A 27,169-nucleotide genomic window follows, 5' to 3' on the forward strand; every position below is an offset into this window, starting at 1 on the left:
TGCTGCGTGCAGGTAAAAGGAACAAGCGACACAAAACAGAAAACATTTATCTTGGCAGAAAGCGAGGAGTGCGATGGAAACGGACTCTCCGGTGAAACATTCGTGCGCTGCAGAAAAGCTAAACATTTAGGTCGGCGAAAAAGCGCAACACCTTCAGCTTCTTGAAAGAAAGTGCCGTTGTGTCAACCATCGCTCGGCTCGCGGGCACGCTTTGTACCGCAAGCAACTTGGACAGCTGCGTGTTTTCAAGCCAGCCATCAACAAAGAATGAAAGCATTCAAACGAGGTGAGCCTCACCGTGTTTCTATCACTGCACGTTTAAACCCCACACCATGTGCTGTGTATAACCCTGCTGTGTCTTTGCTGTTGGTTTTGCCTGGAATGCGGGCTTTTTGTCGCGAGCAAATGCAGCGTGTGTTTGTGCTCAAATTTGGAGGGACAGCTAGCCAGCTAGTTATCTCTGGAGGCAGGAGCATGGTGTCCATCTGGCGGCGTGACATGCGGGAGGCTGTGCTTTGCTGCCTGCCTCCTTTGTGCGCTCCAGATGGCTAATTTACCGAGTAGCTCGTCGGTTTGTTTCCTTGAAAGTAACAGTTATACTTATTTAAAAGCCTTTTTATCATTGTATATGATTTCGCTCTGGGCTTGACGTGATTTATTTGACAAACCAGGCTGGTGTAAAGTTGATGTTTGGACTGGCGTTACTAACGGTCAGATTCAAATTCTTACCTCAGCCTGTTGTTAAGTTGAGTTCACTGTGGAGCAAACTTTGAAATGAGGACCATTTGTTCTCGCGTTTACAAGAATGAACAAGATACTCGTATTACTTAACAGGGTCATTTACCAGCTTATGTACATAGGGGAGACATTTGGTAAACAAAAAGTGTTGCTGCCTGAGAGATGTAACTGATGTGACATAATGTACTATTCTAACATCTGTCTAAAATGCGTCATTGTTGATTGATTCATGATCCCAAATTGGATGGCTGGAGGTGGCTCATGTGCATAATGGGGAAATGAAACATTGTCGTGGGTCACATCTCTCGCGAACTGTTATTTGAAGTAGGAATAACCTGAGGTGTCTGTCAACCATTTATGTTGCTAATGAATGGAGACTGGTGTTGCTGATTTAAGTGTTTTCAGACTTGGTTTGACGGAGAAACTTAGTCTATTTTAGAGTTTTATAGAGCTGAAATGTGTACTTTTAGGAATATGTTGCCACAATGTGCAACATCTAAAAATCAAAGTGGTTTTCAGTTCAGTGCTACAAATTAGGTTCTATGGTTGCATTTTATTAGCTAACAACATGTTCAAGTAATTTTTACTACATTTGAAATAATCATTAATTAGGATCAAAACATTGAGTCAAAAGTGATATATCAGGGGGGGAAATCACAAGGTTGAATTCAAGTATTATCTACAATGCCTACCCTTCCCCTGACCCTTAAACTTGTTAGGGGAAGCTAATTTGCAGAAATGTGAGAAAATGGACCAAATTAGCATTTGTATGTTTTTATTTCCCCTCCCACTTTTCTACCTTGGTTTAGTACTTCCCTCATTGTCGAGGAATGTAGAATTCACAAGATTTGTCAACCACTCCAGCAGCCTTGAGCCAGAGTGGCATGAGGTGAAAACGGCCTCTTTTGCATGGCTAACAGGTTCCTTGGCCACTGGCTACTGTGATGTTGATATGCACACAATCTTCTTTGTGAAGACAGCCGCTGCCCCAGGGGTCAGGTTTCAACCAGCCCCAGAGAAAGACATTTACTGCATTCTGTGGCCCACCCCTGGGATCAGGCATGCTCCATTTTGAGTGGAGATTCTCTCCAGTGGCCAACCACGGACTGACAGCAGAAAACACACAACAAAGTTCAAACCTCAAAGCTATTGTTTAAATCTGCTCAGACCTCAGACCTCACTTTGAATTGGGTAAAATTGGGAGGATAAAATTAACTGAAGAGTTTTGTGCACTTGTTTCCATTTTTATGCCAAATCAGTGCAAAAAGTATGTTAGTATCTTAATTTTGTACAAAAAAAAAAGATTAAATCTAACCCCTTTTTGTTAAGATGTCCGGAGAATGTATAGCCATTTATACAAGGGGTTATATCCTCTGCGCCTTATACTTTATTTGTGGCCCAAAAAAGTACACTGAAGATTACCTTTTTTTTAATACCTAATGCTAAACAGATTTAATGTAAACCGGTTAGCTAAACGGCACATTGTGAACATGACTGACAGCTCTGCTCCTCCCCCCTCAGCTCTGGAAGAAGAGCATCGCCCGGATCAGGAGCACTCTTCAGCGATGTCGGACAGTGATGACGGCTCGCCGCTCGACCTGTCAGGAAGGGGGCTTTTTGGGAAGCGCCGTCGCCGCGGCAACCTGCCCAAGGAGGCGGTGCAGACTCTGCGGAGCTGGCTGTACGAACACCGCTTCAACGCCTACCCTTCAGAGCAGGAGAAACTCAGTCTGTCAGGCCAGACCAACCTGTCTGTGCTGCAGGTGAGGAGAATTTATTTCATATTTTATGTGTTCTTATTTTTTGACACTTGTGGTAGAAACTGTTTCTGCAGTCTGGTGGACCTGTCAGGTGTTCCTTTTTAAATGTGGTTGCTAAAAAGGGTGCTTTGATAGTTAATATTAGTGAAAAGTCAATTTACTGATGTTTTAATCACTATAACGTGTTGATGCTGCTTACAATTTATTTTTTACGAAACCTCACCTGCTTTCTACCCACACAGTTAACAGGTGAGAGCAAAACAAAGAGGTCATTGCCACACTGCAGACTGAGAGCCTTTCCCAGCCTTCCCTTTTCACTTCATTGCTTCAGTAGTAGACGTTTCCTCTTTGCCTCTCAACACACAGGCGTGCGCAAACACACTGGCAGCATTACAGAAGGCGTTAAAGATCAGCGTGAGGCAGCAGCGGAGGTTCTTGTTATGTAGTCAGTTCACTGGAATGCTTTTGGCTGGTTTCTCCGTGGCTCAGCATATTTGAGCTCAGACCTTCATTATTGCCAGCTGTCTGAGCTCTCATCTCTGTCTGTCTCACTCTTTCTTCCTTGTGTGGGCGACCTTACCACTAGAGGGGGTAAGTAAAGCCTTGTGTGCACATGAAGAAAAGCATGTAGGTGGTTTTTAAAATCACAGGCCTCAGAACATTTTTAGAGCTAGACTTATGCCAGGGTTAAGTTTTGGATCCGGTTCTTTTCAACAGAAAAAAATGGCCTCTCACTTTGACACAAGTTTATCATCCATATGAGCTTCCAGAATCAGTTCTGTAATGCCTGTATTTCTTACTCTTTCCCTAGATATGCAACTGGTTTATCAACGCGCGTCGTCGCCTCCTCCCTGACCTGCTTCGCAAGGATGGCAAAGACCCCACCAAGTTCACCATCTCGCGCAAGGTTGGCAGTAAAAGTGACAGCCACTATAATGGAGGCTGGAGCAGATCTCCAGAAAGCAACTCTTCCACCAGCCCCTCTCAACAGCGCCCGTCGGTCATCCGCTCTGCCCCGACGCTGGACCTCAGTCTTCTTGGGAACACGGCGACGGCTATTCTTACGGGAGCGGGCTACCCTGGTAAGGAAGGGTCGGTCCAGGCGCTGATGAGGCTGGACACCCAGAGCCTGATAAGGGAAGCAGAGGAACAGGGGGCAAATAACTTTTGTCTCACCAGCACAACAATGGCAGCTAGCCCCACCGTCGGCCTCTTCAATACGCCTCCCCCGACTCCTCCCGAGCTGTTCCCCACTCAGGACTTCAGCGACCTGAGGCTCCTGGTGGATGCAGCTCTGCAGAGGGCTGCAGAACAGGAGAACCAGAAAAGGCTGCAGGAAAGCCAGAGCAGACCGGCAGAGGCTGTAAAGACTGAACTGGTGGAGTCACAGTGTTACAGTAGTGACATGGGACCCACTCCGCCTCCTGAGGACAACCAACAAGTCATGGATCCTTCCAGGGTTCAGAGTCTGATGGAGAAGGCTATGGCTGTATCTGTGTCAGCTGTTGCTGCAGTACAGGATCCAGAACTGCTTCCTTTAACAGTATCAGTACCAGCACCAGTTCCAGCCTTGGTTTCAGCCCAGAGGCTGTCTCCTCTCCTCATGAATAAAGCCACCTGGAGCACCGTGGAGAAGGACAGCGCCATAACTTCCAGCGCAAAGCAGGCGCCGCTCCTCCCAGCCCATCTGCCAAGCATGGTGCCGGTGTCCGCCTCAGTTTTAGGACCGCACAATCCTCAGAACCCAGCTGCTGCTCAAGCCAAAGCCCCAGCTTCATCATCATCTCCACTGCTCACTACACGCCCTACAGAGTTGGTATCTGTGCCAACAACTGTTGTACTCCAAGCCATGAGTCCTGCCCCTGTCGCAAGCCAGACGTCATCACATATGGTCACGCTTTTTCCAGCTGCTCCTTCTCCAGCCATCCCCTCTATCACAGACCCCAGGGGTGTCCCACTTTACCTGCCATTCCAAAAATCCCCCATTATCCCAGTCACAGTTCCGTGTACACCGCTCCTTTCAGCTGCAGTGTCGCCTCCAGCCCAAACTCCAACTCTCCTCCCTGCTTCAGCCCCCATATCATCCTCAACACCAGTGATGCAGCCTCCTTTGGGCCTGATGTCCCACCTCCCTGCTCCTCTTCAGCCTTCTTCCATTAGCAGCAATGGTATTGTCAGCAGTGCTCAGAGGAATTCAGCAGTGGTGCCCAGTGTTTGGAGCATGGTCCACGCTGATAGCAGGCAGTCTACTTCTCTTCAAGTGGTAAAGACCCCCATCACCACAGTGTGGGGCCCACAGCACAGCCTGCACACAGTGAGTGAAGCTGTTAACTAGGAGTTGATTTTTCTTTTTCTTTTAATATAAATATATATATCTAGGAGGAGAGAGGCCAAACATTCCTGTTGGCCGGACTACACTGTACATAGGAGAATGTATGTTCATCACCAGTCCCCTGTCGTCGTAAACGCCTGTGCCTGCCGAAAACAGGATATGAAATCAGATTTATGAACAAGGACAAAGTGAAGTAACAAACATGAGGTGTTAAAGACTTGCTGTTTCAAGCAACTTTTTTTTTAAATGTGCTGTTCTCGATGGAGGCACCTGCCGGTAAGAACACTTTTTGATGTATTTTCTCAAAAAGGAACATTCCTCAGTGGAGTTTGTTTGTTGTACAAAGTTTTTGATGCCATTTTCAAACCTCTTTCGGCACTACAATTTATGAATGAAGATGAAATATCCCGTAATTGTACAAAAGGTCAAATGATGTCATTTTCAGGACCAGCAGTTAGCCTCTTCAGTAGCAGACCTGGACTGTATTGAATGTACATGGACATTGATATCATTGGCTAGGCTGCCTATCATCCTTTACACTCCAGCATAAAAAGGAGGGAATTTGTTTTTGTTTTTCCTACACACAGCGACAATATTGTAGTCTATTATCTTTCAAGGATTCCCTGTTCTTATTTAAATTCACCCCGTTTTCCTCAGAGATGAGTACAAGGGGAAGTTGATTGTACTGCAGTGAGGCTGTCTAAATGACTTGCCTCAATGTGTCTGTCTCCATCACACCCCACCTCTACTTCCTGTCTTTTATAGCTGAGGGGATTGATTTGCACTCATGAATTGTCATCTCAACCACTTAATGCACGCTTTAAAGCGTCACGGCTCTTATTTTGCTGTTTCCAACCCCTAAAAACAAACAATATTTTCTGTGTTTTTGCTCAAAGCAAAGTGGTTCTGTCCGTTACTTTAATTGTCCTAGATCAGTTTTGTAGGATTTTTCAGGGGCCGTTGTTGAAGTGTGCTGTGGCCACAAGATGAAGGGGAGAGGGTCACATTGGATCTGTTACAGAAATCAATTTCAGTGAGGAGGTGAGCAGCTTTGTGGTCTGATGACATCAAGCTCTCACAGCTCCTGAAATGAAACTTACACCTGCTCTGAGACTTCATCTTCTGTGGTGGAAAAACACTTTAAACATTGGATCCATCATTAGGGATATGGAGACATTCCAGATATATCCCAGTTAATTTGGGGCCTTATGAATTGGTCAGTTTAGTTCAAACCTGAATGTCTTATCATTTGAAAGTTTAATTGATGCATGTAGTGTCTCGACGAAACAAATGTAGCAGATGATCTGAAATAGCAGACTTTTGCTGGGGTTTTTCTTCCCAAAGGGGGGTGGGGGGGGGGGGGGGGGTACAACAGCACAAAATAATCAAGTTTTCCTCATCTGTGCTTTCCAACTGTATTTAGAAATGGTTTCTATAGGATTTCTTATCATTCACAAAGCTGTAGTTTCCATGAAACTGTTGTAGCATCGACCACAATATATGACTGAATGCCATCAGGGCCTCCGTCAGCTGTGGCATCATATGGAAAAGTTCCTATGTGAATAATACTCTAGCAGGATGGTGCATTAAATCTTTAAAAATGTCATGTTTACCTGTGTCATTTAGCTGTAAACGATATCATTCTACAACAAGTAGCAGGAGACGAGTACCTGCTTCATCGCACTCAGAAAACGTTCTTGTTCATGGCAGATATCAAACCTCTTTTGTTCTGTTTTGTTTGTCCCTCCTTTCTGCTTGTAATGCTCTGTGGATGTCGTAGGACTTTCTTATTTTTGGGTCTTTGTTTTATTTTTTTACAGGTACTCACTAGACTGATGTGCATTTATACCTCAATTTACACAGGTCATGTCAGACTTGGGTCATATGTAGAATACTAAGTATTAAAGTAATATTTTTATTGTTCATACTACATCATGCCACTGTGACAAAACCTCTTATTTGATGAGATACTGGAAACGGCTGGCTAAAGATTAGGATGGCTGGTTTTTTTTATAGCAAGGTTCATGTGATTTTTAGATGCAAAATGGCGCTCCGATCAGACAATGTGATGACGCATGTAAATATTTTTCAAGGTCATGTCTTTTTTTGTTTGCGTTGGTATTTTTTCTCAAAAATATTAAACTATGTAGTTTATTTACAGCCAAACACATTATAAAAAAGTCTTTTTCAAGTTTGTTGTGAATCATGACTGACCGCTAGCAGTATGATGGGCTGCTGTGCCTTAAACCTACGACTGAGGGACTAATGTCTCTTTTTTTTATATAAAAACTTCTCAATAGTCTGTGCAATATATGCCTTAAACTTTAAATGTGTTTTGTATAAGCATTTCAAAGAAATAAAAGTTCAGTTTTTCATAAATGCTATCTCTTCTCCGTCTTGTGTTCCCTTGTTACTTTAAATTGATTGACTTTGTGAGAATAAGCAATATTATAACAGTAGTCCCACCCATGTCATCAAAAAGGAGTACCATATGAGACACACAAATTATACTTTGTTTAGCTTTAATTTCACTCGTATGGGCAAAGAAGTTTTACAAATATCATTGGTTTTGTGTCAATCAAAAAACAATGTATTGAACCCTTTTAAGAACAATGTTTCAGATGTGAGCTCATGTCCTCTTGCCTGCCAAAGACATGCGGCATCGAGAGTGAATGTATGTAGATTAACCAACATAAAATCTGTAGATCAAACTACAGAGCCTTTTGTATTTTTTTCGGGCTATTTAAAATACAGTATTTTGCTTTATACATGTAAACGGGTGAAGTAATTAAGAGACACCTGTTGGAAAAACATGGTTAAAAAAAACACTCATTGCGGTCAACCGAATGAATAAACTTACTTTATTAGCCTGAACAACATTTAAAGACTGAATTCCTTCAAAATACAAACATACCTGATCCTTTAAAAAATACACAAAACCAGCCGATGGGAGGAAGAGTTTAGACTTGAAGCTTTACTAAACATTTATCAAGCTCACCACTTTTATAAAACACAATCAAAATGAAATCTTTTTATCTATTTCGAACTTACAAGGATACAAAAATTGCAGATGTGAAAAGTTGTTGCAGTGCTTGTGCAGGTGTGGTAGCTAATTGGCCGGAAGAGGTAAACATTGCTGGTACTGTACAAACACACACACACACAAACACACACACACGCATGTTTGATGCCAAATGTAAAACTTGCAACCAGCTGTCTTAAGTGGCTGTAATCGCAGTAGACTTGTAGTTACAATGTTCAAATGCTCCACGCTTCATGGTAACCTTCAATGATGATACGAGTCAAAAAGTAAGTACAATTGCGATAACATCTCTCTGAAACCCGAACAAATCCCAAGCTCCTACCTTTCAAAAACATGTTTCAATCTAAATAAATGAAACACTATGGACAGTTATGCCCTTTTATAAAAGACTTTGATATACTATTTCCATCCGATTTCTCTAGAACCTACTATGTTCATAAAGGTAGGAGCGAGTGATTGATTTGCAGTGCAGTGTGTGTGTGTGTGCGGGGGCCCTGAGGCGGTCTGTTCTCCCTCTACTCGTCATCCTTGTCTTTGGCGCCGTGTTTGAGGATGCGGGTGAACTCTGCGTAGTTGAAGTTGCCCTTCTTGTCAATTGGAGCCTCTCGGAACAGTTCGTCCACATCTTCGTCTGTGAAGCGATCGCCCATGGTGGTCAGAAGCTCCCTCAGATGGTCCTCGTGGATCACACCTTAGACACAGTTAACACCCATGAAGTTCCAGACAGTGACAGTGAAAGGGCCTTGGTCTGTTTATACAATATTTTTTTTTGTTTATGCAGCCTCACCAGATCCCTCCTCATCGAAACAGGCAAAGGCGTTGCGGATGACGTCTTCAGGGTCTGTTCCGTTCAGCCTTTCTCCAAACATGGTGAGGAACATGGTGAAGTTGATGGGCCCCGGTGCTTCGCTCATCATCCCCTCCAGGTATTCATCAGAGGGGTTCTTACCTGAGGAACATAAACACTGTATCATGTAATCTTACATGCAACCAGAAAGTGTTTACCCATGCTTTAACAAGAACCCTAGCACTGTAAACTGTGTTGAACATATTCGGTTAAGAACTAATTGCCTCCACCAACGAGTTTGGTACGTTTTTTTTTAGTTTGTCAGGATTATAAATACAGATTTTTATAAAACTTGGGGAAAGGTGTAGCATTGGTCAAGGTGAAATCCATTCAGTTTTAGGAGCAGCTCAGAAATCGCACGGTTGAAACATAAATGACTTTTTAATATTTGTTTACATTGCAAGATAAGGCATTAGGCCTTGCAGGATGTCCGCGTTCCCAGACTGTCCTTCTGGGTAATAATGCAATCCAGCAGTTGAAATAAAACTTTTATCTGCATTTATCTTATTGTTTTTTATTTCAAAGTAGGAAAGAAAAATGGTCAGAAGTAAAGAAGCACAGGCAAAGATATCTTGAAAATAACACTTGATCCTAAATTTCCCCTGATGTAGCTGTATAGCATCTTTCCTTGACACCCAAGAAAAGGCACACACTCCTATCTTGTAGTAAAGGCTATCTGTTAATAATGGGTAGAAACCAAGCCCAAACTCATAATGTCATCAAGGTTGTCTAAGTTCTCTCAGATTTGCCATAGAATCTAAGTGTAGTGAGAGCAGCATACCCAGAGAGGCCAGCATGTCATGCAGATCCTCCTTGTCGATGAACCCGTCTCTGTTCTGGTCGATCATGTTGAACGCCTCTTTAAACTCCTGGATCTGAGACTGGTCGAACATGGCGAAGACGTTGGAGGTGGCCCTCTGAGGACGCTTCTTGGTGGTCTTTCCCTTGGCACGTTTGCTCGACATGGTGGCGGCTGGTTCTGGGCCTGCAGCACATTATAAAGAGGCATGAGTCATAGAATCAATGGTGAAAATGCTGCGCCATCAGGGATAACATAGATGGGATAGATTACTCATTCACGCAGCTTGGCACGAATACAGATTTCAGCAATTGAAAAGATGAGTTAAGCCTATTTAGCATAACAGCGTGGAAAACTGGAGCACTGCATTCATATAGCCCTGTTATATTTTACATTGCCACAAGCAGGAGAAGCTATTTCTCTGCCTTTTTCCTCCAGAGAGAGAGTCACACTCTTTCTAAATGTCGGGTACAGTGATGGGTGTGAAAATGACAAGTCTCCACAGTGCAGCTAACTTCAGATCCTTCCAGAATTAGAACTGTCACTCATATTTTGGTCTGCAAGGATTTGTCTTGCCTGTGTGTATGTGGCTCTGTGATTGTGTTATACCCAGTGGGCAGTAGCAGACAGATGACACAGAGAGACAAGCTGGACAGGCGGGAGGGAGCAGGTGAATGTGGCTGATTAGTCACTTATGAGTACTGTATTAGCTAACAATGAGATCATTTAGTCAGGCAAAGCAGGAAATTGCACACCCATACCTAACATGCAATGATTTGTTTTCACTTTAATTTGCACCTTGAATACTAAATGATTTATCAAGCTTACAGTGATCAACAGGTTTAGAGGTATGTACACATGCAATACATTTTATTTGATCTATGTTATTAGACTTCAGTAGCCTATCAAATGGATCTTCAAATGTACTGTGCTCAGTTAAACACTGGAAGGCTATAACAATATTAGTATACATCATGTCCAGAAAATTCCTCCAAAATCACAGGCTTTTTAAAGATAATCAGAATCAGAAACACAGATAAGGCTGTTGATCTTCAGACGGCTCACGTTATGAATGTACGAGTCGAAATTGGTAAATAGAAGATTTTAATATATACTGTATATATATTGTTCAGCCCAATCATTTCAAATAATGCACACCATAATTCTTACAAACCTAAACAAATGCAGTCAAAAATAAATTAACATTTGGTCTATCTTTTCTCTATCCAATCAAAAATAAACTTTAACCTCCTTGAATTTTATAGCACATGACAGGTAAGGCTGAACATCTGTCTCCATGGACATTGTCAGTGAGACAGTGACTATCCGTCTTCATATTTAATGGGTCATACATTTTGTGTGTGCCGTCTCTTGAATTGCACTGAGAAAAGCTAGGGAAGAGTTTAGCAAGCTTTGCCTATCCTAAATCTACCCCTGTTTAGTATATAGAATTGTCATTCTCTGTTGATCTCTACACAAATGAATGCCACTGTATAACAAGAGCAGAATTCTAAGTTTTATTGTCAATGCAAATTAAAATATGACCAGCCAATTCGTTCGAGAGTTTCTAATCTTGATGAAGTATTTAATCCACATTTGCATTTACATAAAGCCATCATGTACAAACATGTATTGTTTTGTTTGCAGGATGAAAAGGTTACAGGAAGGAAATGAGTTTGCTTTTATTTTACACACACACACACACACACACACACACACACACAAACACACACACACACACACACACACACACACACACACACACACACACACACACACACACACACACACACACACACACACACACACACACACACACACACACACACACACACACACACACACACACACACACACACTCTCGCTCTCTCGCTCTCTCACGGTTCACTCTTTCCTTTCTTTCCTTTATTTCACTGCAAACACATGTTGGACCAGTCGCTCCTTTCATTTAACTACTGTTTGGCTGCTTCTGTTCCTTAATGTGCCAGAAAATGCCGAAATCTGGAAGGTGTGTACTGTTGGCCCAAAGCCCTTCCATTCTCCATCTAACAGATGCAAAGGAAGCTGGAAACAAAAAGCCAACCTCCAATTGAAGGTTTCGGAGAACAGAGGAATTCCACAATCTCCTTCTTGTCTGGCTTCACTGATACAGTATGTACTGTCTCCTGAGAGAGGCTGATTGGTGTTTAACTCTACCTCTGTTTCAAGCAATCAATAATATAGATTTTCTGACTTCACAATGTGAAACAAAATAAATCTTTTCAGATGGTTTACTAGCAGCTCAAATCTTCTGCATTCGGCACAGAGTGAATCAACAATGATTCACAGAAAGGCTGCGAATACTTCGAGGACTTCAGTAACGTGCTGACGTGCCTCATCTTGGCTTGTGCTGACAATGGTATTTGTTCTCCGTCCACCACAGCTTCTCTATGGAGCCTTTCATCCTGTGGAACGACAAAGCTCCTCTGTCCCTTCGCCCCAGCACACACACCCACACACATTTGGGTATCACCAAACAGTCAGGCTGTCATCCCTCAGGTCTTTCAGGTCAACACTGTTAGTGAAGACTGAAATGCCAATGGTCAAGAATTTAAAAAACAAACAGTGAGTGAAGTTGAGGTTGAGCTCTCCTCAGACATCCTCAGATGTGTGTGTCCAAGTGTTTAAGACTGTGTATATGAGATCAAAAAGGGTCAGCTGCATTCAGAAATTCCTCTGTCTAATGGGCCGTATAGTGATGAGATGGAAGTAAACACACTGGCTAGAGTACATTCATACTGCATACACAAACATTTACAGAGGTCTAAGGTGATTATTAACTATAATCTCTCTTTCTGTAGATCCACAGATTGAAAAAAACGATATTTTGGTAACTTAATTCAAAGATCCACTGAAACTCTCTGTAACTCTATCCTTCCCTTCTGACTTTGACAGTACACTGAACCCAGGTTATTTAAACATCCAGTCTTTTCTTACAATATTATGTATTAATATTATACACAATATGCAAGCCACTGGTAAAACCAGATTTCTTTCTTACCTTGGCTTCAGGTAGAAATGTCTGGAAGTCCCTCAAACTCCTTCTGTCTGGGTCCAACAGAGCAGTGCGAAGGGAAGCAGGCAGTCCTACTGGAAAGTTTGTTTAAAGAATCAGTCTCCCAGTGGTTACCTCCCCTTTCTGCCCCGGCCAATGGAGAGGGCAGCCTGTCCCATACAAAGACTTCCCAGCCTAGGCCATTTCTCCATACAAGGCAAAAGAATGCAAAGGCTGCAGCCTGCTACTGCCACAGACGCTGCTCGGGATGTTTGGAAAGAGGCAAAATGACAGGAACTACGATAAGGCTGCCTTATTTAGAGAAAAGGGCCCAAACATTTAGAGGAGGCTCTGTTTGGTGGAGTATGGAAACATGGGGGAAGAGGGTTGTGAGCAGATGCAGAGCAGTTTTGAAAGCCAGTGTTTTGTTGTAAGGCTGTGGCTTTCCTTAAATAGGCAGCTTGGCTGGTCCACATGCAGGGAACTTCTTAAATTATGTCATGGAGGTAACATCTGTTTTGTGGTTGTAAACACTTTGTCTTATCATGTTCTATAAAAGAAACCTACTTGACACAATTTTTATGTAAAAACTTTTTTTTCCTTTTTTTTTGCCAGATGTTTGTTCTGACAAAAAGGCTTTTCACTTTTAGTGTAAGACTGTTTTACTGTGAAGATGTTGTCATGGTATTCAATAAATAATAAATGCTGTATTGGCAAGAGTGTAAGATAGGCCATATTGCAAAAGCGTCAGGTAATAATGACCTTCATGTGTTCCATCTTCCTCTCCATTTATTGGGCAACACATAATTACTGTGTGTCTTTTGGAAGGGGTAGTTACTTTAATTGGAATATGTTTCTATATTTAGTTGTATTATAATAATTTGGTGTATTTAGTGTTGTTGGGATGATTATTATGAAGATATTTGATACAAACGTCCAACCTTCTGCACATTAAACAATTACTTTACAGATTACAATTGAAGACATTTCAAAATGATTTCATTCATCTGTTTTTCACCATATTAAGAAAATACTAAAACTACCACTAAAACGGCAGAAAGGGTGGAATATTGTCCTTTTATTGAGATTGAATTATATAAAAATAGATGGCATAAATAGAAGCAGGCAAATAAAATAGCTGTATCTGTTTAAGGAGGCTCAGTGAAGGTGCAGTGATGCCCTCTGCTGGGCCACAGTCTTCATTTCTGGAATACTAAAAAAACATTCCTGAACAATGGAGGGCTAAAATAATGTGAAAGGGCTGTAAAATAGTTTGGTCTGGAATGTTATTTTGTACGGCACACAAATTGAACGAATGTAAATGAGTTTTTGTGTTTATTGTGTGTTCATACAAATGATATCTCACAATGATTACTGACGCAGAAAAAGAGCCTCATCACAGTTTTATTTAGTCCTATAAAATATATTTTGTAAATTGCTTGTGTAGTCCAGTTATGCTATTCATACATTTTTTAGTATAAGATACACATAATTATGAGACCTTTTCTTGATAAAAATATTTATATACACAGCTTTACAGCATGCATTTTCTGTTGATCCAGATTGTGGTTCATGTTTTCACTTTTACGGGAGCTACTGATTGAGTAAAACATGTGGATTGACTGGATAAGAAAGCTTCCACATAAAGAATTAATTTTAAACACTGTCTGAATCAGCTTAGAGAGTCTGAGTACATGTCATACTTGTTTCTGTTGTTTGACTGATCTTGGAAAGATGTGCCAGACTGCTGGTAGTCCGTTTTCAAAAGTAACTGTCCATTAATTTTCAAGTACTTTGGTATGTAACATATACTTTAACAAGTAATAGCAACAAGACAGGTTGAATGCTATAGTAAATTAATAGCTGTCTATCTGTGTTATACTATTATATAGTATTGTATACTATTTCAGCAATGTTAAAAATCTTGCACTGTTAGCCACTGAAATGCTCTATGCAGAGGTTCTTTTTGTTGGAATAGATTTTTTTAGTACAATTAGTTTACAAATAAGTTCACACGTTTTTGTAACGGATTTTTGTGGTTAAATAAGCTCTCATACTCGATTCTCATAAATAGTGCCTACCAACAGATACGTTTGGCAGTAAGTTACGATATCTAAAATATTATTCCTGTGTATTCATTAACTAATATTCCAATGACAATCTGACAGAATGCATTCTTCACTTAACGCATTGTTTACAAATAAACGTTAGAGGCGGGTCGTTTCTACTTTCCAGTTTTCTCATTGGCTGTTGCAGTGATTGCCGCGTGTTACGCGCATGCGCATTATACTAGGAAGCGTCCAGGATGGCTGTTGTTTTCCTAATCTGAAAAGCGAACCCAAAAGGTAAAATACACTCTACACTCTCTCAGCATCAACGCAGTAACAATTAAGCTTGTGTAATATCTTTAGCAGTCTTTAAATATGTGAACGAATCCGAAGAATGTCCCTTTTTTACGATTAGTTTGACTTGCTGTAACTTAGTCGTCGTTTTAAGAGAATTCGTTAAATGTTTCGCCACTGACAGACTTCCATGTCAAACAAAGCAGCTTCTTAATGAAGTTTTAAACAGTGTTTACGTGGCTTTAGCTGCGTCATCAATAGGACATTTATGTAGTTTTAACACATTTGAATTAACAATCAAATTAGAGTACATCTGCTTGTTCTGCGAGTTTCATGAGCTAACAGTGGATTGTGCCATATGGAGAAACGTAAAGCTGTTGCGGAAGTTGTTTCATTATCAGAATCTTCTTTATTCGACAAGTATGTGAACAGATGCCAGGAATTTGACTTTTGGCATTGCTTTTTTCTCAAATATATGCATCACATCTAGGAGCAAGGACAACACCGCTGGACAGATAAAGGTTCAGAATATACATGTACATTAATATGTACCTAAGATTTACATGTTGCATTAAAACAAATGTGTTGTAGTAGTGTTCTAACTTTATGTATTATATAGCAACAGATATTTAATATCGTCAAAAAGAGACTGTACCACATGATGTCTTCAATCAAATAACTTTCTCGGATCTGTCAGGATGGGAGTACATAAATAATTAAAGTGTACTTTTTAGAGTTTTTTTTTTAAAGTGGTTAACACATTGCAATAAAGTTACTAATCCTCTGTGTCTCATTGGAGGCAAAGGTCAGTAAAACAAAGGGGCCTTTACACATTTGGGTGGTTTTATTAATATTAGGAAACTGTACCTATGGCACATTTGGAGTAGTGACAATCATTGCTAAAACAGTTTGACATTTGATTTTGTTGGTAGGGCATTTCATAAAGCAAATAGATTTGCTATCTCATCATTCAGATCTTAATTAAGAAAGTTCAGTCATTAACGTCACATTGGGCTTTTGAAGCTTGCAATTTGTTTTGACATTTTATAAGAAAACATAGTTAGGCTAATACAAAAAAAAAGAATACACAAAAAAAAAAAATGAAAACAATGGTGGATTACAGCTCTTGTGTCTACATCATCAGTCAACGTAAATACAGTATGATGAGTAGGGGAATATTTGTAATAAATTATTAAAAGAATATTGCTACTGATGAAAACATCTGAGGCTTGTAAATCAGTTATGAACCCACTGTTCTCCCCCTCCTGTCATCTGTCTACTGACCTACATTTAGTCGTGTCTCAATGCCATTGTTTGCTGCAGGCTATTGTTCTTCCAACTTTCTTAAAACAGCAGACCTGGGAGTTTCAGTAAAGTAAAGAATCATTCTTAATCAAATACAGATATAGAAGCCCGAATTGGCGCAGAAAAAGGTTATTCTCAGTAAAAGGCCACTTTTTTTTAACCGCACAGCAAGTCTTATTAGCAATTTCAACTGATGTCTTCTCTTTTTCGTTACACATTGTTTTCCAGTTTAGGCCTGCCTTTCTGTTGTGTCCTCTTCCATGGTCTCCATCACAATTTGCAACATATTTGCTTGACATCCTCCTAAATTGTCTGGGCCTATTGGTATGGCATGACTGCCGGAGAGTCCCTTCATGTCGGATGGCCCAGAGCTCTGTGGTCAAGCCCAGAAACTGTGTGGTCGATACAGTTTGTGTTTGTGCGCGTTCATGCCAAGCGTGTTGTGAATAGCCGGTCCGAGCCTTTCAGAAACTGCTGCTCTGGCTGTCATGTGCAGTGCAAGTGGGGAAGTATGAATGTGCTTGTGAAATTGTGTGAGATAGAGGAAGCATTGGCGTGTGACCTAATATACCAGGACTCTCTCATGGATTGCTATATTTTGCATCCGAGCTTAAAGCAGAAAGAACTAGAGCGCCGTAATCTCTGATGACCACTGATGGAAAGGAAAGTCCTATTTAGCTTAGCAGCTCGAATGTAAAAACTGTTGTGGCTACATCTAACAAAATGTATCATTACATCTACAGAAAGTTAAGGGGGGGTTGAAGTGGCCTTAGCCTTGTGAGGCAGCCTCAGCATTCTGGGGAATGGAGTTGGCAGGTTTCTCAGGTGGGAATGGAGGTAAAGTTTCTTGAGACTGTTTCTGAGTTCCAGTGGTGAGAAAAGTGTTTATAGTAGTGTCGTATGGCAGAAGGGAGGTCAAGGAAACACAGCCTGGTTTGGAGGGGACATCTGCATCCTTCACTGTGGGTAAGACGGCGTCAGATGTGCAATGTAGACTTCGGACAGATGTGATTCATCGGGTGTGATCATTGTGTCCGTGTGCGTCATTCTTTATGTCTTCAGAACTAAATTAGGTTATAGGTTGAACTGTTAAGACTGCATTTGTGATTCTAAAGCTCAGTTGAGTCTGGGAAATCTAGTCTATTGTTGTTACGTCGGTTGATAAGTTGTTCTTAGCTCTTTTTAAGAATATATTGTACATTCACAGTATTACAGTGAATGAAATTCTACCAGGTAATAACACTCTATGCTAATATTTCTTTAAAGAAGCACTATCTAGATATGACAGGAGCTCCCTGAGGTAAGATAGTTGTTTCTAAATCCAACAGAAGCACTTTGATGCTTCTTCACTGTTGATGCAGGGCCAAACTAGACCACATGTGATGTTTTCAGTAGCCGTTGGCATTGTTTGACTTCTTGACTTCCTAAAGCTACTTGTTCCTGGACATGTTCTGGCCTGTTGAGGCAAAAAGGGTAAATATGGAAGGAATTGTGTTGTCCCTTTTTTTCAACAATGAGTTTACTTTGAACATTTTAAGTCCTCTTGGTTTCGTATTCGTCTAACGGCGTTGAAACTTATCATTCCAGGGTAAGATAATGAAACAGTAGTTCCTGTAGTCTTAAAGTGACTAACCTTTAGATAAGTGTCTTTGCTAGATCAACTCTCGGAGCTGTTAAACTTTAACCTATTCGTCACGATCATGATCCGGTTCTAAAGGTCAATATTGTTTAGCCAAAACATTACAAACACCTCTCGCATTCATTCAAGGGACACTATTCTGTTGGAGCAACTTGGTGGAAAGGTTTGAAATTACTTGGCCTTTAAATCTTTTGATATGTGAATTTTAGTAGCTTATAAAATGCAGGAACTCTGTTATTAAGTGTTTGAACGGTTACTGTCACCTGCTTTATATATTGGTTGATTGTCAGACCATTGAAATGATAAGGTATAATCCAGTGAAAGCAGCTTACTCTGAATAAATACCATTGTTACGTTGCTGACAATAAGGTAAGATAAGAAGTACTTATTAGTCCCAAACTGGGAAATGTTTGTGTTGCAGCAGCATAATACAATACAAGGCATAGCAAATAATTAGAAATAAAAAGAACAAATAAACACATCTAAAGTATAGACATTAAAGGAAAAGTGAAGGATGAAACCTCAGACGGCTGAAAACACTGAATGCAGACACTTTCTGTTCCTCAACTGTTCTCACTTCCAGTTTTTTTTGTTTCCAGTCCCAAACCATGAATATTGTGGGGCAGTTTGCGGAGACAGTGTTCGTGACGGTGAAGGAGCTGTACCGCGGGCTGAACCCTGCCACGCTGACCGGGGGGATCGATGTCATCGTAGTGCGACAGCCCGATGGATCCTTCCAGTGTTCCCCCTTTCACGTCCGCTTCGGCAAACTGGGTGTGCTGCGCTCCAAAGAGAAAATTGTAAGTGTTTTCTTTGTCTTAATTATTAAACTGCCTCTAGAGTTATATCGCTCTGCTTATGGGCTCTCTTTGACACATGCATCACTGTCTCTTCAGGTGGACATTGAGATCAACGGAGAATCAGTTAACCTGCACATGAAGTTAGGGGACAATGGAGAAGCTTTTTTTGTGGAGGAAAATGAAAACGAGGAGGTATGATGACAGACATTTGATGACCATTACTCAATTATTTGGCAACATTGCATCAGTCTGTTATCTTTAAATCATCATCCCTCATCAGTCCCAGGTCCCAGCCCATCTGTGCACCTCCCCAATTCCACTTGAGGCCGCTGAGGAGATCGAGGAGACCCCTGAGGGAGCCTCCATCACCGGCTCTGGTGCTCGCAGGAAGAAGCGTCGTCGCAAACGCATCCGATCTGATACTCACCTGAGAGAAGAGGCCAGCTCCTCATCAGAGGAGAGAGAAAGAGAAAAGGAGTGGGAGAGAGAAAGTGATCCGGCCAGGCAGGATAGCCCTGCTCAAGATGAGCCCCTCACACCACTGCAAGTCAGGTCAGTGATTAAAAAAGAGGAAAGAGATATATCGGCAAAAACTGTATACACTTAAAATGCCCCTTTTTCATACTGTAATCTTTTATTTTTTTGCCAAGATGCTATGGTATTATTATAGTACTATTAAGTACTATTGTGGTGTTCAGCTCCTATAGAAAGCAGCTGTTATTTACATATTGTAATGTCAATACGAGCAACCTTTTACAGGGAACCATGTTGCTCAATGTTCACACCTTCAAAGTTGACACAGTAGTTGAAAAATATCTTCCTTTATGTGTGTGTTATAGTAAGTCAGTATATTACTCGATGTCTGAGAGCCAAATGAGAATCTGGGGGCCACACAGACAAGAGACACTCATCCACACTCTGATGGAGAGCAGTCACCCACAGAAAGGTGAGGAAGGTTGATCTTTAAAGTGCATCATTAATGTATTTACTTGATTGCATTGATACTGTGTCAGTTGACAGAGATAAAGTCATTCTGTTTATTCAGTTTTTGAATTTTCTCTATCTATTATTCTCTTGTGCAGCAATGTGTTCTACAGCCGATCATCTTCTCCTAAGAGCGACTCTGAGCTTTTAGTTAAACCCCAGGAGTCGTCTGGGCCTCAGATGCAGTGGAACTGGGGAGGTTTTCCCATGGTACGACAACACACACACGCACACACACAGATGTAGATGCAATGCAGTAAATTTGAGATTGTCATGCTGACACACTGTCTCAAATTGCTTTTTCTGCACTCCCCCTCACAGCTGTGTCAATCTGAGCGGACACCGTTGGAGTTACAGCGCGTCTCCCCTCCCGACAGTTCTCATTTCCGCACCATTGAGAGACAGGACTCGTTTGACCTGAGCTATGAGCCTGTGATCAGCAGCGGCAGGGTGGGCAGTGTTACAGTGGTCAGGCCACAGCCCAGGACACCGTCCCTAGACCTGAGCAACCACACTATGCAGACGCCCCCTTTTTCTTTGGAGAAGAACTCGCACATGGCCCATTCCACTCCCACCGACCTCTCTGAGTTTTGTGCATCATCAGCGAAGACTAATTTGGACTCAACACAGGCGATAGGAAACACATTAGAGGAAGAGGAGAACAGAGACTCGCCTTCCTGTTCAGATAATCAAACTAATGCCGCAGATACTGTTGCTAGCAAAGAAAGCACAATCAGCACCGTGACTGACGGTGTGACCAAACCAAACGACGCACAAATACAACTCATTAAAGAAAGAGACGACTGCACAGTTACAGCAACAAGTCCAAGTAGTACAGAGGTATCAAATCCACCACAGCAGGGGGCCTTATCGGAGCAGAGGGAGCAGGGTTCCAACGGCAGTGCCCCAGTCAGCGAGGGGGACAGCGGGATAGATCCCTGCGCTGAGGGAGGGGAGGAGGACGGAGGAGCTGCAGGGACTGAAGGGCCAGCAGGAGGCTCACTGACAAACAAAACCGAGGGATTAGCGAACCCTTCTGAGGCATCCTCCAAAGTGGAGCAACATGGCACGAAGAAAGGTCACTGATTTTTGTAAATAAATGATGTGTTTGATTTTAGACCTTGTAGTAAAACAGTTTCCTTTATGTCAGCTCTCCTCATGGATTGATTTGTCATTTTGTTGCAGGTAAACGTAATCACCATCTTGGACCAACCGATATTTACTTGGATGACCTGACCAAGTTGGAACCCGAAGTGGCTGCACTCTACTTCCCCAAGAGGTATTAAAAAACATATATCATAGCTATTTTGTTGTGCAAAAGAGGAAATGGATGAACATTTGCCAATATCAGGAGTGCAGGATTATTTAAGTAAACAAATAAAGACATACAAGGTTTTTTTTATATTCGAAGTATAATTAAAAATGAACATTGTTCTAGAAAATCAATACAATATTATAAAATATAATATCCAATACTGAAGTGCATTCATATTTTTTAACACCCATTCCTACAGTGTCCATATAAACAACTCAATAACCCAATGATTGTTCTGCGCTGTCTTTGAGTGTTGACAAATTGTGACTGTTGTCCCCTGCAGTGAAACCGAGGGAGCGTCTCAGCTTGGGGGGGAGCAGGGCTCCTGCTCGGGGAGCCAGTCTCCTCAGTCAGTGGGCAGTGGGGCCATGGACAGCGGGACAGAGTACCTGTCAGATTCCACCTCCTACAACATGGACGTCAGAATGTCCCTCTGCGGACAAGTGGGAGACACTAGTCAAATCACTAAAGGTGAGTCAGAGGGATGGATGCTGCTGCTGTGTGTCTGGGACAGGAAGTGAAGCAAAATCTGACACATGTTGATTCTTCCGTTAATCCAGAAAAGTTCATGGAGCACATCGTGACCTACCAGGATTTCGCCAACAATCCAGGAATCATTGAGGATCCAAACCTTGTGATCTGCATCAACTCCAAGTAAGATTTTGAATTACATGGTTGTTTACAATTTGCATTAAATATTTAGTTACAGTGCATGTACTTATTCAGGAGGATCTTCTTAAGTTATTTTAAAGATGTTTTGTCAATGATTGTTTCACAGCTACTATAACTGGGCCGTGGCTGCTCCGATGGTCTTGTCAATGACAACGTTCCAGAAAAGTCTACCCAAGGTATGTTAGTGTTTCTACAAACTAACGATATTAATAATGGTAGTAAAACATAATAACAAACATTATACAAGCTTATAACCAAGTTATTGTTTTTATTGAGTCACAGGTTTACAGTGCAGGTCAGATAAGATCACTGTTAGCCTTTTTAGTTTGTGTGATTGTGTGCCTTTGTCATTCAGAGTGCGATAGAGCAACTGGTGAAGGACAAAATGCCCAAAAAGTCTGGACGCTGGTGGTTCTCCTGGAGGAGGAGACAAATGGACAATAGCCAGGTACATTCTCAAGATTTCCTGCTTTAAAAGAAAATGGAGTTATGATGGTGAGTGATAGTTCGAAAGAAAATAAATGTGACAGGTTTGAACCTACAAAAACAACATGCCTTAATCTCCATTACTGAGCTAGAGTTAGTTTAACGTTCTGTCCACGTAGACCCAAGAATACTACAGATGGTGGAGATGACAGTCATTAACAGTTTAGTCCAGATGCAATATGTCTGTTTGTCAACATTTCCACTGACACTGGACCTTGTAGTTGTTAGAATAGACCTGATATTGTCATTTCCTTGGTTTTTAGCAAAAGGACTCAAAGGAGGAACAAGAGGAGCCACTGGCAACTGTTTCTTCCACAGTACAGTAAGTCACCTCAGCAAGAGTTTATCTAACTCTCATCATGTAGTTCTCCTTTGTGCCACCAGAGTGTATCAAATCTCTCTGAGAGGCTGGTGTATTTACTTTGGTGAATGCATGACAATAACATAAAATACAAGCATGGCAAAATTCTGATTCAATAAGTTTTAAGAAGAAACACTTAATTTTCTGCAATACGCTGTGATGGGAAAATGTAAACAAATACAAACCATAAATGTTGCTTTGATGTGTGTTGGTTCTCCAGAGCGACATTGGATGACATCGACAGTGACGAGGCGGCGGGCCTCGGCCGAGAAGCCTTTCTTCCTTCCGACCTATCAACAGAAACCCTTAACGCCACTCAATGTATCACACAGATCTATCGCAAATCACTGCGCCTGACCACTGAACAGATAGTAAGAGACACAAATTCATACACCCACATACACTTTTTGTTTAATTTTACTGCTATCTAATATATGAATAGGATGACTACTCTACACCTAGCTCACTTTCTCTTTTCCCATTACCAGGAGCATCTCAACCTGCGTGAAGGAGCCAACAAGGTGGTGTTCAGTGTGACCACACAGTACCAAGGCACCTGTCGCTGTGAGGCTGCCATCTACCTTTGGAACTGGGACGATCGAGTCATCATTTCAGACATAGACGGCACAATCACAAAGTAAAAACAACTACCTCTCTATACATAACACAGTTTAGACATCTCAATACACACAAAGCAATAATAGTTCCTGTTCACTATGAAAGATGCACTTTAGAACATACTTTGTTGCGGTATTACTAATCTTTACTGATTGTCTGCTGCAGGTCTGATGCTCTGGGTCATATTCTCCCTCAGTTTGGAAAGGACTGGACACACAAAGGCATCGCAAAACTCTACCACAAAATACACCAGTATGTCAAATAGCTGTTTATTATACGTCATTGGCTTTAACATGTTTTATTTTTTTACCAGTTTCTCTTGTTGAACTTTTACACACAGTACTCATTACACCATAACAAGCAGAACAGATCAGATGTGTTCATGCAGATGATTTTATTCTGATGTCATGCTGTTTGCAGCTGAGTGTTTAATCTGCATTGCCAGATGTTTCCCTGTTTGTTCCCGTTTTCATATGGGAATTTTGGAATTGAGCCAAGCTGTTCAGTTAATTGAAAAATGATTTCATTTGATTTAATGTTCTTATGTTATATTGCACAGTTCACGTTATATTACATATTTCTGAAAAACACTTGGGGGTTTCATGCTGTAAGTCAACTCATGTACAAGCAGTAGTGGGAAACTTTACCTTCTTATTTGAGTTTTTATGAAACTTAAATGCTTATATGGTCGCTTCTTTCCTTGCAGAAACGGCTATAAGTTCCTGTATTGTTCAGCGCGGGCCATAGGTATGGCTGCCATCACCAAGGACTACCTTCAGTGGGTCAATGACAAAGGCATAGTCCTTCCTCAAGGCCCTGTGCTGTTGGCCCCCAGCAGCCTCTTTTCAGCACTACACAGGTAACAAATACTACTGAGCTACTTAACAGGGAATGTCCTACTAAAACACTGCAGCGTTAAAAGCTGATTAATAGAATATAGCAATATATCTGTGTGTGACGTATCAAAGCTCTACACTGTGTTTGTGAAAATATTTATATTTGAAAATCAATGTACTGCTGTCCTCTAGAGGCCACTTCTCTACATCTGACGGGAGCGACTCTGCTCAGTCACCTCACTGTATAATATACGTTAACGTAAGCAAGGAAACAAACACTTGTACAGATGTTCATTTTGACTTTGAACTCTTTTTCCTTTCGTGTGCAGAGAGGTTATAGAGAAGAAACCAGAGGTGTTTAAAATTGCCTGTCTGAGCGACATCAGGGACCTGTTCAACCCCCAGAGGAAGCCCTTCTACGCGGCCTTTGGCAACAGGACTAATGTAAGCAGCACGGCATAATGTCTCTTAACCCGTTCATGCCCAATACTGGAAAAAAAACAGTAATACAATGTGCCAAAACACTACTTATAGACTGATTACAAAATGGCTGGTTGTCAGAAAGTACAAGGAGCACAATACAGTATTTGGTATATCTATGAACTCGTAACAACATGAATATCAAAACTATGTCCACAAATGCACTGAACACTTATGCACTGAATTTATGTAATTATTCAGTTGAACCAAAAATGTCAAAGTTAAACTGTACACTTGCCAAAAGTCTCTCTACGGATTTCAATACCTTAGACCAATCTTTGCACCAAATTTCCTTATCATACTAAATATAGAGTTTGAGTTTGCGCATACATTGGTACATCGTCAACTTTCAGCAAAATGTCTTCTTTTCATGTCAGGTTTTTAAGGAGCTTATTTTCCCATTTTAAAGTGGTTTAGACCATGATACAAAACTGGTTTACAAGACAATGCATGTTAGGACAAAGACAAAACAAACACCTGTGAGTTTTAAATGGTATTATCTTGATCCTGTGATGTACTCCAGCAGGCAGACATGATGTGTGGGGTCTGGGGTTTGCTTGTTGCAGATAAAGTAAACACTGGCTAATGATTTATGATGAGGGATTAGTGCTAATACAGTCAAACAATCTTTTTAGAGCACATATATACTTCAAAGGTTAAAGTCACACTGAAGTTGTTGTGTGTGTAACTGTATTCTTTTGCTGCTTTTATTTTTTCAGGATGCGTTTGCCTATAAGCAGGTTGGGGTGCCCGACACCAGGTTATTTACAGTCAACCCAAAAGGAGAGCTCATCCAGGAGAGGACTAAAGTCAGCAAGTCCTCGTGAGTGCAACAGAACACAAATACAGTATAAACACCCACAGAAATACTGATAAGTCACTGAATGCATGGGCGGAGAAGTCGCATGATATCCTGCACTCATATATGCATGCATTAAATGAGTCCTAAAACTGAAATGGGTGTGCAGTTTTTCGCTTCAAGTTCCCTTATCTTAAAGTTAATGTGTTTTGGTTAGATGCCTGAAATAAGGTCTGTTTTTAACACAAGCTTAAGACATTTCAAAATGTTTTTGATAAACATCTTAAACTCAAGAGACTATAAACAATTTTGGGGTCATTAAATGTCATCACAGCTACACTTCTCGCCTTGCAACAGGGGTGTAGTCCGTTTACATCCTGATGTTCTGACGATTGTATTTACGCTTCAAAAATCATAAAGTTTGTGTTTATTTATCATGATTTAGGATCATGAACTTCCCACAACGCTTATTTTCAGCAATAATAAAAAATCCAATGGAAAAATACCATTGTCTTTTTGTTGAGGGAACCAGTGAGATGATAATTTAGGGCTTAGCCGACTTAAACTTAATAGCATCTCTGATGATCTTATATGCTTAGACAATAGTAAAGCAACTCAACAACCGCGACACTATCACAGAACACATGTTAAAAAATACACTTAGACGTGTGTTTAATACCTGGAGTTCTAAATCAGTTTTGTGTTTGTGTGTTTTGCAGGTACAGCCACCTCAGTGAGTTGGTGGAACATTTCTTCCCCATGCTCTCTGTCGGGGGCAGCACGTCCTCCGCTTTGGACTGTCCTGACTACAGCAGTTTCTCCTATTGGAAAGAGCCTCTGCCAGAACTGGACCTGAATGCGCTACTGTAGACACACAGACACGTTTTAAAGCAACCATCATAACTCTATATTTTATCTCCTTTTTCCAGCATGCCTGAATATTGCCTTTGACCGGACTGCCGACTGTAGTGCCTGATTATGAGACAGAATAAAGGAAGAGCCAAATTAAGTTATAAAGTGCATGGACTCAACATTTCAAACATAAGTGTCCACACATAATGCAGTACTTAATCTCAGTGCTTTATCACTGAGGATGGCTGTTAACACACTATTAATTTATTTTAAGGTGACACTCCTACAGGGAAAACAACTGGACACATGTGCCTTTGGACTTTTTGAGTTATTGCGTGTACCATCAGTCATTCCAGAATTTGAATTGAACACTGTCACACATTTCAGCTCTAAACACTTATCGTAAAATCCTGCACAGGCCAAAACTAATGCCAGTTTTGTGTGACTAATATGGAGATGTTCAGTTCCTGCTTAAAGCTCAAACATCTGGAAACACGGATACAAAACAAACCTGTTACTCTTCATCCAGTTGCTATGTGTCGTTGAAATAACAGAATGTCTTTGTCTTGAGCATTGTGGGGAAGATGCTACATGTACCAAGCAACCAAATATTGTATGAGAATGTTTTTAAATGCTTTGTTTGTTTTTTTCAGGGTCTAGTGTATTTAACTGAGGGTTATCCCTGAGCAATACTCCGTTGTTGTCAAGCACAAGAGTGTTTTCTAAGGAGAGCTTTGGATGGGAAGTTGGATTTTATTTTCTCTGGTAATTGCGGAATCAAAGCCTGCAGTTGAATGTGGAGTAGTAGTTTGTGGTGAGGGATTCTAGGAGTTTATTCTTCTCCCAGACTGCACTGCCAATTTTAGAAATGTTTGTAGGCCTACACTACATGAATGCGAAGGAGGGTCAGATTTACTTTTATTCCAGATAAGTGTAAAGGGACCTCGGAGGGGACAACAGTGTTTTAGCCTGGCCAAGTGCCTTATGTTGGTTGACTGTTATATTTATTCATTCTAAATATCTTTTGTTGTCAAACTGTGTGGATATGCATTGGAGATCATTATTTTAAACCAAATGTATATACATATAAATAAAATGTATATTCAACACCACCTGTTGTCTTTGTC

General features: G+C 41.1%; 3 protein-coding genes across 3 annotated transcripts; 2 read left to right on the plus strand and 1 right to left on the minus strand.

Moving 5' to 3' along the window:
- LOC134882792 (proline-rich protein 36) lies at positions 1-6,173 on the plus strand. The gene is made up of 3 exons (XM_063910738.1): positions 1-286; positions 2,260-2,501; positions 3,310-6,173. The coding sequence occupies exons 1-3, from the start codon at positions 268-270 to the stop codon at positions 4,831-4,833; spliced, it is 1,785 nt and encodes a 594-aa protein (XP_063766808.1). The 5' UTR covers positions 1-267; the 3' UTR covers positions 4,834-6,173.
- A 1,501-nt stretch (positions 6,174-7,674) lies between these two features.
- On the minus strand, positions 7,675-12,716 carry myl9b (myosin, light chain 9b, regulatory). Its single transcript, XM_063910752.1, has 4 exons — positions 12,560-12,716; positions 9,502-9,705; positions 8,661-8,822; positions 7,675-8,564 (listed from the first exon to the last, which is right to left on the minus strand). Exons 2-4 carry the CDS (start codon positions 9,683-9,685, stop codon positions 8,389-8,391), a joined length of 522 nt encoding a protein of 173 aa, XP_063766822.1. The 5' UTR covers positions 9,686-9,705; positions 12,560-12,716; the 3' UTR covers positions 7,675-8,388.
- A 4,083-nt stretch (positions 12,717-16,799) lies between these two features.
- Positions 16,800-27,154, plus strand: zgc:123305. Its single transcript, XM_063910727.1, is given in 21 exon segments — positions 16,800-17,166; positions 18,439-18,639; positions 18,736-18,831; positions 18,920-19,191; positions 19,479-19,501; positions 19,504-19,585; positions 19,722-19,833; positions 19,945-20,701; positions 20,809-20,902; positions 21,222-21,409; positions 21,499-21,592; positions 21,717-21,786; positions 21,966-22,058; positions 22,360-22,418; positions 22,678-22,828; positions 22,946-23,094; positions 23,241-23,327; positions 23,782-23,934; positions 24,241-24,355; positions 25,111-25,214; positions 25,910-27,154. Coding segments are annotated over 21 exon segments (3,117 nt in total). The 5' UTR covers positions 16,800-17,100; the 3' UTR covers positions 26,061-27,154.
- Positions 27,155-27,169: the final 15 nt, after the last annotated feature.

Source organism: Eleginops maclovinus, chromosome 20 (assembly GCF_036324505.1).
Source record: "Eleginops maclovinus isolate JMC-PN-2008 ecotype Puerto Natales chromosome 20, JC_Emac_rtc_rv5, whole genome shotgun sequence".
Classification (NCBI taxonomy): domain Eukaryota; kingdom Metazoa; phylum Chordata; class Actinopteri; order Perciformes; family Eleginopidae; genus Eleginops; species Eleginops maclovinus.

Bases quoted from the DNA above. Each gene is read 5' to 3' on its own strand.
- LOC134882792 (XM_063910738.1), top strand. The intron at 2,502-3,309 runs GTGAGGAGAATT...CTCTTTCCCTAG, and splicing joins CCAACCTGTCTGTGCTGCAG to ATATGCAACTGGTTTATCAA.
- myl9b (XM_063910752.1), bottom strand. From the start codon at position 9,685: ATGTCGAGCAAACGTGCCAAGGGAAAGACCACCAAGAAGCGTCCTCAG. The intron at 8,823-9,501 runs GTATGCTGCTCT...TATGTTCCTCAG, and splicing joins TGACATGCTGGCCTCTCTGG to GTAAGAACCCCTCTGATGAA. The intron at 8,565-8,660 runs GTGAGGCTGCAT...ACTGTGTCTAAG, and splicing joins TTTCGATGAGGAGGGATCTG to GTGTGATCCACGAGGACCAT.